Source organism: Anguilla anguilla, chromosome 4 (assembly GCF_013347855.1).
Source record: "Anguilla anguilla isolate fAngAng1 chromosome 4, fAngAng1.pri, whole genome shotgun sequence".
Lineage (NCBI taxonomy): Eukaryota > Metazoa > Chordata > Actinopteri > Anguilliformes > Anguillidae > Anguilla > Anguilla anguilla.
Window position 1 is genome coordinate 29,135,415 of NC_049204.1, and position 15,459 is coordinate 29,150,873.

Here is a 15,459-nt window from a genome sequence, read left to right on the forward strand (position 1 = left end):
ACAGATGATACTGGAATAAGAGGGTGAGATATGGGCTCAACCCTGAACAGATTTGGGTCATACTATCTGAAGGGCTCAGACATAACTGAGCCATGTCTGCATGAAAGATTCAGTCATGCTGATAGTGCATGGAGACCCCTGTCTGTACTGATACATTACCGCTTAAAAATGTTATTCAGAATGCCAGTTGTTTTGCAGGAGGTTTTGAGTAATTTTCCTGAACCAAGTCCCAGTTTAGTTTTATAAGGTTTGCTTCTTTTGGAGTGAGACTGGATCACTCTTTAATTTGTAGATTTAGAAAATGCATGAACCATTTAGAAAATGTGTTGGATGCCTTCCAGATGGCATTAATTTAAATTTTACGTTACATAATGTATGACTGTATGTAAATTGGATACATTTTTATTATCTAGAAATGTGCAATAAAGCAAGTAAACAGCAATATTTGTATAGTAAATATATAAAATGAAATGTGTTTTAAATGTGGTGTACGTGGTGCCAAATTTTATTTTGGGCCCAGGGTTGGACACTAATACTGCAGAAATACTGTTTCATATTCGTTTAGTATTCTAGTAAATGAAAATGCAATGAATCGCTGAATAATGTACAGCGTGTAGTCTGCTAAGTTTATCACTTGGATTTTCTTCAAATATGAAAACAGCCATGGAATTGCAAAATGATATTAATTATTTATTTTACAGCTGCAGACAATTCTGTATGACATGCATGTAAATAACCTTGTTTAATTAGACGCAAAAAATGTAACCAAAACGTGTATTCGCGATCCGACTCTCAGGTCCAGACCTAATTGTGTTTTCCCAAAAGGAATAACTATTAGTCTTCAGCTCATTAATTACCTTGTTGCTTGGAATCATTAATAGTTAAAGTCCCTACAATAATGTTTAATGGATACGCGGGGGGTTTTTTTGCAATAAATTTTTAACGCTACGCTAATCCCTGAGATAAAACGGCGCCAAACATCACCTCCAGCGGACGGCTGGGCGAGCCGCGTGTGTGGCAGGGCCGTCTGAGGTTCCTGAGCGGATGTGCCGTGCCTTCAGTGGAGCCAAGGCTCAGCGAGACCCCCTCTCTGGTCTCTCAGATCTGTGTGGCAACGACAGACACTGCTGTGACAGAGACCATTAAAATTACTCCCAAGGCAGCTGTTGAGCCGGATTTGATTTCGTTATTTTTTATTCTTAAGATATTAGAAGCCATAATGTTAACCATGGACACCGCAACCAGTCCCAGTGACCACTAGGGAGATGGGCCACTGGTACCCCCCCCCCCACCCCAAAAAAAAGAAATCGTCCACCTGCCAACTATGTAGGAGAACATCAGCTCTTCTGCCAGCACAAAAGAGAAACAATTAAGCATGAATAATTAACATGTGCCCCAGACACCAAATAAAAGAAGCAAAACACAGCCTCCAAATGGCATGTTTCACGAATGATATGTTTGTCTCTGTTTGGATTTATTCTCCATACCCATGATATTTTTCATTTATTTGTTTATTTTTGGTTGAATTTGAGAGATTTGAAGATTTGTTTACCCTTCGTTGTTTATTTTGTCTGCGCTCATTCTCAGGGTTGACTCACTGTTTATTTTCTTTTCGTGTTTTTTCGTACAGTTCACTTTTCATGAAGGCTCATGGCACTGATTGGCTCAGGGCAGTCTGTAACTAGCACTCAGAACCCTTTTTTAAAATTGAAACTGTAATGAATATCATGTAATATTTATTAAGAAAGTTCGATGTGAATTAGCGTTGGCATGTGAAAAGGAATCTCTAATTATATTCCTACTCTACAGCTATTTTGTTTGACCTGAACAATGTGCTTGAGGTTGGTGTACTGCTTACAGTTTGCTGTTGTCTCTTTTATGGAGGTTGACCGTATGTGTTTGTGTGCGTGCGTTCCTTCTCCCTTTTCAATCCCTGACAGCTGTGAGGGCGGACCGCATGCGAGGGGGCCGTAACAAGTTTGGGCCGATGTATAAGCGCGACCGGGCCCTCAAGCAACAGAAGAAGGCACTGATCCGAGCAAACGGACTCAAAATCGAAGCCATGACTCAGGTGATGCAGAGCGTGCCCACGGACCTGACGATATCTTCGGCCATCCAGAACATCCACTCTGCCTCCAAGGGCCTACCTCTAAGCCACGCTGCCTTGCCCCCCACAGACTACGACCGCAGCCCCTTCGTCACCTCGCCCATCAGCATGGCCATGCCCACGCACGGGGGCCTGCAGAGCTATCAGGCCTACAGCCACTTTCAGAGCCGCACCATCAAGTCCGAGTACCCCGACCCCTACACCAGCTCGCCCGAGTCCCTCATGGGCTACCCCTACATGGACACGTACCAGACCAGCTCCCCGCACGGCTTCCCCCACCTCATCGTGGAACTGTTGAAGTGCGAGCCCGACGAGCCCCAGGTGCAGGCCAAGATCCTGGCCTACCTGCAGCAGGAGCAGGCCAGCCGGGGGAAGCACGAGAAACTCAACACCTTTGGTCTTATGTGCAAAATGGCCGACCAGACCTTGTTTTCCATCGTCGAGTGGGCAAGGAGCAGCATATTCTTCAGAGAGCTAAAGGTACGTGTAAAACGGAAACTGGCAATGTGTTGTGTTATTTATACAGCATTGAGACTTAGTAGTTAACTACCATAAGGCTACAATTGCTTTAAAGAGAATATAAACAAAAAATACGTATTATGGGTTTACATTGTGTCACATCTGAATGTATCTCTGTGAATATTCACAGTTATGCAGTCTTGGTAATTGGTACAGGTCTTCACTACACCTAATGCCGATGTAGTGGACAGTTCTTCAGCACATATCAGCTGTCCATTGTTCTCATTGTCAGCATATCAGCCATATGTGAAAAAATCTTTTGGTTTTGGTTATGAGATGTTCTGGACAACCTTGTTTCTCAGCCACTTCACCAATAATCTTTTATTGCATGTCAAATGAACCATGGGTAGTATAAAAATATAAACCATCCTTTCAGCAAAACTGTGTCTATATTATGTATTTATTATTTAGTGAAGTACTGTGTTTTTTGCAGTGTAATGTCTCATTGTCGCACTTAAGATTTCACTTTTTTTATTGAAAAAAAGCAAAACTTAGCTCATAGAATCAAAGAAATATGAACTAAGAAAATCTGCATATTTTGGCGTCAAGCATTTGGGGACAGCAGTATGCAAAATTGTTAGACTGAGCGAGCTTGTTAGCCAAGAACTTGCTCTGCACAGTAAAATGTTCGGTGTTAAATAAACTCTTGCAGTAAAGAGTAAATATCTTCCCTATTGGACTCATGTGCTCATGTTGAATTAACGCGGGACATTTTACTGTGTGACAAGGTGTGCCCAAGTACAGAAGAACTGACCTATTCTTCCCTCCTTTTTGTTTTTTATTCAGAGCACTGACTGCCCCCTACCTAAGCAACAAAAAAAATCCCTAAAACATGTGAGCAAACCTTCCTGTGAAACTCTGATAATCCCCGCAGTAGTCCTCTGAGAACAGACATTTTTCCAGCGCTTGCACGCATAACATAATTTGCGCTCTGAGGTTTATTTGTTCAGTGAAAAGGTTAACGTTGAGATCACCGTGAAACGGTCCAAACGGAATGGGATGAGCCTCGGTGGCTGTTTGCCTACAGTTTGGATTTCTCCCCATTTTCTCTGATGTCCTCATCCTGGACAGTATATTCGCTCTGCAGACCTTTCACTGCAACGTTTTAATCCTAATGGTACCTTCCGAGTGCTGCGGTATTGTTATGCCCCCCCTATTGTTTCCTTTGAATAGATTTTAAAATGCACACTGACATTTATCATACGGCAAATCCCTGTCTGGCATTTTTGTTAGTAAATTAGCATGAGATGTACTGTACTTCAGTGCTTGTGAAATGAAGTGGGTGTGGTTGCACAGGCCAGAATTGTTTTTACAATTACTTTGAATGACCACACTGTAGTATGACATACCGTACTCAAAAAGCTCATCCCAGTGTTTTCACCCAAATCCTCTTACAATTTATGCCCACCCTCACTTCAGTCCAAAATGTCATTATGTGCGCTAATGACTAGTTATATTAGCTTTATTTACTTGTGGGGGAACCTCATTGTCCAAATAATAAAACGTTCTGCTTTATATAGGGAGTAATTCTGGCACCCCTGTGATTGTTTTGTGAAGCTTCTATAACAGAACAAGGAGGTGTATCTATTGCAGACGAGAGCGCAACTGAAATTACTACATAAGTGGAGGTACTTTTGCTCAGTCTCTTTAAACTAAATGGCCTACAACAGCACAGGTCGGAAAACTCATCTGCCAGCATCGGCAAGCTCTCGAGAGTCCCTGTTCTAATTAGTCAGTACTTGTACAGCTATTGTTAATCCAAAAGCTTAGTGAGGGTGATCGGTGAAAATCCAGAGTAATCCCCTTCAGTTTAAACAAAGGAAGGTGAGGAAGACTCAGGATATATATTTGTGTCAAGTATGCCACAAATACAAACTAGAAGACCAACAAACCACTGCGTTTATTAAAGGGAACGGTGAGGAAAGCAGTCAGCTTGTAGTCATTTGCACAGTGTTACCTTACCAGCAAAGTACAAATTCTCAACCAAGCATCATAGTGCCACAAACATATTACAGCTATTTATATGAACATATTCATACCTCTTGTATGTACTGACAACTATGCAGTCACTCAAATTTATCCCTTGTGATACTGTATTAGTTTAGTACCTGTGACGCTTATGGTGCTAATGCTAGTGTATAGAGCAAATCCTGTGATGCAAATGGTTGTCTTTTAAACCGTCCTGATTTCACCGCTAAAATGATTAGTAGATGTGGTGTTCCGTGTGTGCGGATGTGCATGCGCTCACGTGTATGTGTGTGTGTGTGTGTGTGTGTGTGCATGCATACACAGTGGATTGTGCTGTCACCATAGAGCTCGAGGTCAAGGAGTGAGCTTTCTCAGAACATCAACCCACTGACACTGAACACAACCGATGACCCTTATCCATTAACTTTTAACACAATCAAAGACCTCAACCCACAAACATTTAACACAACCGACAACCTCAACCACTGACGTTTAACATAATTGCCAACCTCAACTCACATGACATTTAGCTCAATTTACTGCATTCAGTAAATATGTTGACTGTGTACATTTGCCTGTTATTACAGTTTTTTTGTTATTCATCCAATCGTTTTAAGTCTTGAAAACAGTCCCTTTAAATACCCTCAGTAAGATTTTCACTGATGGAATTGGTCTTACAATAGCTCACACATGGGGTTTTTGGGCACTCTTACAGTTCCCTGAGCTGTGAAGTAGCGATAGGGGTTGATTCGATAAAAAATCCATATGCCAGAATCGTAGGTTTATAGTAATGTTAAACTAATTGACAGATGCAGTCATACTAATAAAGTTATGACGTACAGCCACAACTGATAATTCTAGAAAGACAATGTCAGATGTTTCAGCACAGCCATTGCATTACGGTTGGTTAGTTAATGACTGGCGTTACTGTTTTCTTTTTCACTGGAATGTTATAGAAATTTCATTTTATGCTCAATGATTATTCCATCTCTAGACCTTCCCCGAGCTGTCGTTCTTAACTTGACATCGTCCTGCACATAGGCACTGCTACATATTTAAGTCCATTTTTTACATTCGTGAAGGGACACAGTGCGTATAAAAGCATAATAACAGGCCTTCCGCTGGTGTCCTTCATAACACAAAAGCGGTCCGCGTATTTATTTCTCTTTATTCATGTAGTGTTATTAACATACTGGAGATTTTTCTTTTCTAGCAGTAGATTGACCTAGGTTATGCTACGTGATTGCTGACAGTATCAGCGATACAAAGTGAGTATGTACAATAAGCGATAAAGCCATTTTTTCTTTTCGTATTTTCTCAAATGTGGCAATACAATCGAATCCATTACTTATTCTGTTGATTACAGTAAGACTAATGGAAGACTGTATGTATTTTTTGCAACTTCGTTCCTTCATCGGGCAAATTGTAGTCACAGGCCAAAAGATCAATTATGTTCATATCTTTATTTATTTACTTATTTTGGTGCCACAAGACAGCAGTTCTCACCACATCAATCTAAAGATAGTCCGAGGTTTCTGTTTGTGAGTGCTTATCACGGACTGTGGAGATTACTGAATTCTTCTGCAGTGGTGACAGTTAAGGCCAGATCCCTTCTAAAGCATTTTCAGAGACTGCCGGAGATCAGTGTGTAGCTGAACAATGCTGTCATCATATTTTGTTTGAGCATTAACGTGTGAATAAAGTTTGTCGTGAAAAATGAGGCTGGTCACATATAAACACAGGATACACAAGTGAGTAAGAAGTTCTCAAAGGCTGAGCTCCTAAGTACCTATAAATACACCAATGTCTGCCAGCTATTATTAGCTTAGTGGAACAAAAGAATTTCACTGGTAAGAGACCTGCGTGTTACAAAAGAAACCTGTCAAAAGTGTTTAAAGAATTGATTTCCATGATTTGGAGCTGGTTAGAAAAATCATAAATACCTAGATTTTATGCTATTTTAAAAAGAAAGACCTTTCAATTATTTTTTGTGGAGCACTTAAAAAATTAAATTAAAATGGCATGCTCCCTTGAAAGACTTGTTCCAAAAGCTACTTCATTGGAAGTTTTCATCTGACCAGCCTCTCGAAACCATTTCAGCTTTGAACAGTTCAGATTGTGCTACTTAACCACATTGATTCAATCAAGATTAATTGTGTCACAGACTGTTACAATTCTCTGAATGAGAACATCATCCTCAAATTGGACTTATGAAGGAATTATATTATTTTAAATGAAATTCATTCAGTCCCTCAATTCTGCCAGTTATTGTGCCGACCCATATTTTCCTTAAGCCACCATTCCAAAAGGGACAAGCTGCTAAAAAAAACGGTGCGCACGTATATATATTTTTAAAATATCTGTCCACTCTGAAAAAGAAGAAGAGACAGACAAACGCTGTCTCTGTCTCTTTCCCGTCGTCTCTGTGTCTCTCACGTCGTCTCTGTGTCTCTCCCGTCGTCTCTGTGTCTCTGTCCCGTCGTCGTTTCTGTGTCTCTCCTGTCGTCTCTGTGTCTCTGTCCCGTCGTCTCTGTGTCTCTTTCCCGTCGTCTCTGTGTCTCTTTCCCGTCGTCTCTGTGTCTTTCCCGTCGTCTCTGTGTCTCTTTCCCGTCGTCTCTGTGTCTCTCCCGTCGTCTCTGTGTCTCTGTCCCGTCGTCTTTGTGTCTCTCCCGTCGTCTCTGTGTCTCTGTCCCGTCGTCTCTGTGTCTCTGTCCCGCCGTATCTGTGTCTCTCCCGTCGTCTCTGTCTCTGTCCCGTCGTCTCTGTGTCTCTCCCGTCGTCTCTGTGTCTCTCCCGTCGTCTCTGTGTCTCTGTCCCGTCGTCTCTGTGTCTCTGTCCCGCCGTCTCTGTGTCTTTCCCGTCGTCTCTGTGTCTCTCCCGTCGTCTCTGTGTCTCTCCCGTCGTCTCTGTGTCTCTCCCGTCGTCTCTGTGTCTCTCCCGTCGTCTCTGTGTCTCTTTCCCGTCGTCTCTGTGTCTCTCCCGTCGTTCTTGGAAATGGCAGCGCGCTGCACTGTAACACCTGGCCTGTCGTGCGTGGCTCGCCCTGGGAGCGGGGAAGCGGATGTGCCTGTGGCACAATGCGGGAGCTGTCACTGAGGAGGTGGAGTGCGAGGACCTCTTCCCACTGCTCGATTGTTTGAGGGGTCCAGAAGAATGCGGAGAGTGACTCACACCCAGGGAGATCACCCCTGCGTTCAGCGTGCTGCCATTGTTTACCACTTAGGACGCGTAGGGCAGAGTTTTCCCCAGGCTTCTGAACACAATAGGACAGAATTGACACATGCACCAAATATATTTCTTTATTGTACTTTACTGCATCTGTAGCTGCCGTTCTTTTTTTTTTTTTTTAATGTTGTTCTTTTCCATAACTCATTATAGACCTGTCAAAACAACTTCGATTCGACATGCAATTTATATTTGTCCATGAATGTGAATAATAAAGTGTTGTAAATATAGAAAAGTTGCCAGGTAAGGACAAATAACATGGCATCTTTATTCTGTCGCACTTGAGGCTTTTCTAAATGATCCTATGCTGGCTTGTCTATACACACATGTAAACCACATCTATGCACACTCTCTCTTTCTCTCTTTCTCTTTTGTCTCTCTCACACACAGGTACACACATACGCCCGCGCGCACACACACATTCTCATTCACACTCCCCTTTGCGCTCACATGTATTCACACACACGTATATGCACATTGCGCACACATATGTAGTGGTAAAGGCGGATAAAACTCAACAGTGCAAATCCTGCAGTGCTTTGACATATGGCTCCAATATTTATTTTCATCTTTTCACAGCTGTTAGGGGACAGTTTTGTAATTTTTTATTTTTTTTACAAAGTAGCATGGATGACAATACCAGACCAGCCATTAAGTAAGGAGGACTGTATTAAGCCTTGTTCCTGAGACTGTACCCAGCAGCGGGACTGGGCCTTATTGGAAAAGCAGCTGGGGAAAGACATACTGCACTGGGAACCAGGCCTGACATTGTATACTGTGCTGGCCTGAGCCAGACCTTCTATATTTCACTGTGCTGATGTGCACAATGTCACTCTGCCCAGTACTACTCAGTACCCTGTGCCTGAGTATGCCAATCTGCACACCAAACGGTCTCTGTATGCCACCCTGCAGTACAGCACTGACTGTGCCAGTCTGCACACCAAACAGTCTCTCTATACCGCCCTGCAGCTCTGCACTGACTGTGCCAGTCTGCACGCCAGTCTTCTCTAAGCCACCCTGCAGCTCTGCACTGACTGTACCACTCTGCATACCAAACACCCCTCTCTATACCACCCTGCAGTACAGCACTGACTGTACCACTCTGCATACCAAACACCCCTCTCTATACCACCCTGCAGCTCTGCACTGACTGTGCCAGTCTGCACACCAAACAGTCTCTCTATACCACCCTGCAGTACAGCACTGACTGTACCACTCTGCATACCAAACACCCCTCTCTATACCACCCTGCAGTACAGCACTGACTGTACCACTCTGCATTCTGCTGCACCAAAACTCACTTTTGTTTGGTTTAAATGAGGGCAGAGTACAGCCAGCCAATATAGTGTCCCTAATGTTTACAATGATTATAAAATCTTCATTAACCTTCATTTACTAATTGCATTTATATATCCATTATCCATACTGGGATCTAGTTGTTTTTTATTTGACACGGTATTTTAAATTTTTAAATGTACAACATAGATCTATTTCAGGGAGACAGGGTACACCATTGCTAGCCTCGCTGTGGTGTACGGTGTATATTTTCTGTGGTGTGTATTTCTTACAGTTATTACATACATTTACTTTTGTAAAATGTGTGATTTTTTTTTTTTTCCTTTCGCATCAACCTTATCTTAAGCGGTTCAATTTCAAGGTGCAGGTTGCTGATTGGGATTTTTACGCCCCGTAACCAGAGAAATTAATAAGGTGTTTTAGGTGTGATCTGTGAACTCGCGGGCCATATATATTCCCGGGGGCTGTCAGTGAGGTCACCCGGCACACTTCTGACAAACTGCACATGTGAGTCACTGCGCGGCTGGCAGAGATTTGTAACTGTGTCCCTGGTCCATTGCATTTGAATTATTCCGCAGGCCCCCTCTGCTTTACATTAGCGCCCGCTGGGGAAGATGAACAAGGGACCGGAGCAGCACCAAGGGCAGGGGCGCATCGTGAAGGACAGGGGGAAACAGGTGGGAGGTTAATGGCCCTGGACCGGATCCACCAGCCGCTCCGGCTTGATATATGGGCTTTGGGCCTACTGCGGGCATAGGCTTTCAAAGATATATTATTTCATTTGAGGAGCAGCATTCTCATCCCTGCATTTGTCCACTGATAGATGATATCCCCTTCCCCCAGCAGCCACAATTGGAGATGCCGTGTGAGTTTTTGTAAGGCCTGCTCCTGTACATTTTTTTTTCTTTTTTTTTCTTCTTTTTTTTTGCTGAGCTCTCTTTAACCTCTGCCTCGCACATGCTCAGTTGCGGGCTCCATACCGGCCTTCTGGCACGCTGCTTTTTTAAGGCTGCTATTTCAGTGGTAACAGTATCCGTTTGATCAGGGGGGTGATATAGCAGGGGGAAGCTCACAAAGGCTTCTTTTCATTCATAAATTATTCAGCATTGGGATCTTTTTTTTTTGGTACGCACATTTTTTTTATTGTGAATCAGGGTTCTGTACCGTTACAAAAGTAGAGATCGTGGCCTGACTTATCCACAGAGACTTCTATTTTGTCAGGGAGGTAAACACACAGGGAAGAAGGTGGATGCAGCTTTCATTACAATACCAATGAAAAAGGTTAAAATGGCCAGTTATAAATCTTCCAGTACTTTTAAAAAAAGAAATATGAATGTAAAGCATTAAAGAAGGGCCAGCTAAGTGCTCATATTGATTTGAAACAGATACAGTATGCTGCAAGATGTATGATTTAACACAGATATACTGCAAGCGTGTATGATTTAACACAGCTATATATATATATATATATATATATATATATATATGTATACACAGTATATGTATGTATGTGTGTGTGTGTGTGTGTTGAGACAGCAGGATTGAAGTAATTATATTTCCATTCACTTTCTGCTGATTCCCTTGGATTTTGTAGCAGCGATGGCGTGCGTAACATCATGCTAAATTGCCCTGACCGTGTGACCACAGAAGACCGCTTGCTGCCTGGTCTGTCTGGACAGCCATCTATTACCCTGTGCCCGGTCTCTCTCCTGCCCTGGCCCCACCTGGAGAAGTGTCCCAGAATGCCTTGCCCCATTCCCCTGGGACTGGAGTGACTGGAGGAAGGAAGCATGTGCACTTGTTAAAAGGAAAGATTTAGGGGTCTGAAATCCTACAGAGACATGGAGACATGAAGGAGGAGTGTTATCCAGAGAGTCTGTTCATCCACTTGTTGCTTTGATGAGGGATAAAAGGCTGTCATGTACTACAAGTTCCTAGCTGAGAGCTGATAGACTCATCCTGCCAGAGTCTTCCGTGTTGTCTCTCACTGGAAATACGTGGCCTTCTTTAACTGCTTCTGGAAGTCCTAATTGAAAAGGCTTATTTTTGCCTCCTCCCTTTGCAGCTCAAAAGTTTGCGCTGTGCAATTCACTTTTATGAGCGGTCTCTCTCGTCTTGGAAAAACACGGCGTAAATGTAAGCTCATTTTTGATGATTAGGGTAAAAGCCTTTTCTGATTGGCGGGTCAAGCGCCTCTTAAAGCGAAGATGGAGGAAGGAGCTGTTAATGGTGTCTTGCTCTGTCCGTGACCGTGATTGTGCCGTGTCATACTGAAGAGAAAAATCGGCAGGGCGAAGGGAAAAATTGGTAAACAAAGTGGATATTGCAGAATTTTAGAGGACAGCTTGCTAACAAATCAACTCCGCCTTGTGCCTGTTTTTTAATGGCCTCTGCTGCCCAATACAAAACAGAATTTTACTTCACTTTCTTTCCCAGACTACCGCTGGGATGGTAGAGCTTATTCGAGCTTATTCTGGAACTCTGTGGACATCTCACAGCACCACATGGCCTCGACACACAAACGCACAAAATTGGAAAAATTTGCGTCTGATTAAGATAAATAATCTCAGGTCAGCGCAATTGGCACATGACTTGAATGATGGAAAAGTGTTATCAAGGGCAGTAAAGATAGGCTGCTATGCTTGTGTGTACTGTAAGTTCCCTTTAGGTCATATGTTAATTCAGGCCAGTTCTAAATTAAATTAGCAGCAATTCATAGATTCTCTAGTCTTTTTGGGCTGGGTTTTTTTTTTAACTTAGACCAAAAGGTTGTTCAGTGGGGCCATTTTTATTGTCCATGCAACACAAGAAGGTGATGTCAAACATTTTATTGCTCATTGTTTTCATTTAGATTTTTTAAAAGCACCCTGTCTAATTTTATTGCGTTGCATGGTTTTTGTTTCCCGTGTTTATTCAATCGTGTCTCTGTGGCGTGTCTGAAATTGTCAGCAGTTGTCTTCAGTGTCTATTTCTGCCACTTATTTACAGCTGTCTATTTTGGACAGAGGCTCACTGAATGAGTCAAAAGACAATAGATAACCAGCAGACCCTCGTAGACAGGCAATGTGCAGTGTAAGCTTACAGGGCATTTATATTTAGCCAACGTGTGTGATTAGATTTGCACTTTGATGAATGACATGTGCGTTTCAGATGGGTAACGTTATATGCAAGGAGTTATGATGGGCAAAATTCATGAGGCCCTTCACCAGAAAATGTCTTTAGCACGGTTGCTAAAATTGGACAAAGCCACCTGTTCATTAGCCCATTTTACATCTTTCTTTTTTTTCTGACGGCCTGCCCAGAACACCAGTTGGCATGGCCCACTGATAAACGTTTCCATGCACAGATATTTTTTTAATAACACGTATTACAATGGTTTTATTTTATTACGCACCTTCATGCAAGGGATAAAAGGACATTTTCATGATCTCCGAAACAATGATTAAGGGAATTATTCCACTTCGGCTCAAGGTTCGAGCATTTACAGCCACAGGAACCACCTGAGGAGATGTGTTGACGTTGGATTTGGCAAAGTGAAAATAGGAGCAGGTGACTGGGTAGAGTGTGTTAAATATTAGGAAGGTTTTTCAATTAAGAGGCAGGCTGTGTCACAATTTAAAGAAAGGCTCATTGTTCTATAAGCGTGCAGCTATGCCTCATCTTTTTTTACACCTTTAATTTGCTATGGGGGCTGGCAGTGAAGAACGTTCTTATTTACTATTTAAAATTTCAGTTCATCAGAGGTGTAGTTCAGGCAGCTACCAGGGAATATTTGGCCATCGATTTGCTGCTGGCTGAGTGTTGTTTACATGATACCGAAACATCAGCCCTTCTGGTGATAGCTGTTGTATTTCCCACCTGCTAATAGGTTGCATCCGGCTGAAATTTATCCGCACCTCGCTACATTATGAAGGCAAGTGTTGCTGTTTCTGCAGCTATAAAAGCACTTTGTGGGGGCTGAAGTTTTGTCTGAACGGAGAGTAGTTCAGGGAGGAAGTGCGTGGCGTATTCACAGTGACCACTTCCTCTCTGGCAGTGCAGCCACTGAGAATAAGAATAATTTCTTCGGCTTCTTCGACGCGTCAAACAAACGCATAAATACCACTGGCGTTTTATAATTAAGAAGTACATAAATCCTAGATTCGCATAAAACAATGCGTGAAATGAGGAATTTGAGAAATCACTCAATGCCCTGCTAATGCAGAGCAGTGCCTTGCAGATTGCACATTGCTGAAAGATCAATATCGCCAGTCTACAGTGAGAACTCATTTCAGATTTGGAAAGCATTACTTTCTCACTGTATTTTGGTTTGGGGGTACTTCAGGGAAATATCGCTCCCATGGCTTCATGTATATTAGAAGCCTAATGTTCATCTGAATAATTGATTAGCTTGGTCTGTTTTTTTGATAATTAGTTGATAGCTTCTTAGCTTTAAGCCCTCAAATCCCATGATGGAAGCTCAGAGACCATTTTCAAATTATCGTGAGTGTGTATCTGAAGAACTACAGTGCTTAACACAAAAATATAATGGATTAACTTACATTTTCATTTTGCTTTCCTATACTCTGTTTTTACGGAAAGGAGACACTCATTTCTTAACAACAGTGATTAATTCCTGTGGTTGTTGGAAGTGCACTGCTTAGTTCTGCTCAATACTGAGAATTTAATATTAACATTTTGAGTTGCCAAATGGAAGGTTTTTGCCTCCATTTAATTTTCAGTATTTAGCCTGTGAGTGTGTCTCTTACAGAAATGCCTTTGAAAACACAGTGTTACTACAAACATTCTCATGTCACTATATAATCTGAAACAGACGCATAAAAGTGCATGATTTGTATGGAATTTATCATGGCTGAATATTTATCAAAATCAGATGTTCTTTACTTTTGGATGTACTGTATTGTACAGACATCAATGCTTGTCACAGAAGTTATATTTACCTAAAAGACTGCATATGGGTCAACAATGAATGGGTAGCTGTAGCTTGGGCAATATATAAACTGACAGAAACTGACAACTGAGCTATATAGGAAATTGTTATTAGGAGATGCCTGGCTACATTTACTTTTCATTGTGGTGAAAATGGGTGGTGGGGGGGTGGGGGGGGGGGGCTTTTGAATGGACTCAGATGCACAGGTCAGGGGTTTGACTCTGGAGTCAGTTAATGTGGTCACCGTGGGAACTGATCAATCTGTATGTTTCAGCACTATCGATTCGGCAGTCCATCAGGCCGGCCCTTCTAGTGTTGGCCGCCCGGCGTGCAGAAGCAGATTGATGTCTGCTGACCCTGTGGAGCCAATCAGGGCCTCCCGCAGAGAGGCCGTGCTTATTCTCATTCACCGCGGCAGCCGGCAGTCCCAGCGCCTGCATTTGCTAATCTGGCACCGCACGCACCTGTGCCGTGAATTATGAGGACTCCTAAATCCTCCCAGTTGGAGAGCTGAATACCATTTGCTTTTATTTTACTGAATGGAAAATATCCATCTGCCTCAGCTCTATGCGAGAGAAAACTTTCTCAAAGCAGGTTTTTTGAACTTATTAAATCTGATCGGGAAATGAATAGCGAAGGGGTTTCCTTTTGCCGATTGCTTTAGCTGTCAGCAAACCCCGCTGCAGAGAGCAGACCCTTTTCCTGCAGTTTGTCTGTGTTTGAGAAGGGCGAGATAAGGACCACACCGAAACATGAGCAGTAATGTATAATCACAGGACGGTGACAGGGACAGGAATTAGGATGGGGTAGGGGTGGGTGGGGGGGTGGTGGGGGCGGAGTTCTGAGCACTGGCAGCCACCTGATAGATATCTTGGCATGTTGAGTGCTCCCACTGCAGTCTAACATGCATGAGGCGCAGACAGAGACAGTGGCACTGTAAATAATAAGATTTTCAGAGGATCTGGAATAGGTACAATGCATAATGATCTGAAGTGAGCGTGGTTCGCAGGTCCCTCAGCAGGAGAAGGTTGACTTTTACACATCAGGCAGAGTGTGTGTCATATCTGTGGAATTAGAATCGACAATGCTGCACGCCCTCTTCTAACGCAGCCCCTCTAACGCCAGTGTAATGGAAACCCCGCCATTCACCACCAGAGCTTGAAAAATGGTCGCAATTACCTAAATTTGCAGCAGAGCACAATTTCCTGAAGTGGGTTCTTGTTCTCTTTCACGCACACTGAAACCCACAGATCTTGGCAACAGAATGAGTTTGGTCAAAGGAAAAAATGTGTTAGTGAAATACTCACTGTGGTGAGTAATGCACTTCGTTTCCACAGTAGTGAAAACGTATGAACTCTTTTCTCTTAAATGAAGAGTTTCTGATGTCATAGCAGAGGGCGGGATTTTAGTGGGT

The 15,459-nt window shown here is 42.7% G+C and overlaps 1 protein-coding gene across 6 annotated transcripts in view; it reads left to right on the forward strand.

Annotated features, from left to right (window-relative positions):
* nr5a2 (nuclear receptor subfamily 5, group A, member 2) overlaps window positions 1-15,459 on the forward strand; it is a 50,376-nt gene that overhangs the window by 9,851 nt on the left and 25,066 nt on the right. For all 6 annotated transcript variants that reach the window (XM_035415973.1, XM_035415971.1, XM_035415976.1 and 3 more), the window contains one exon: window positions 1,941-2,587. In XM_035415973.1, the coding sequence (XP_035271864.1) occupies window positions 1,941-2,587 (647 nt within the window). The remainder of the gene's footprint in view (window positions 1-1,940; window positions 2,588-15,459) is intronic.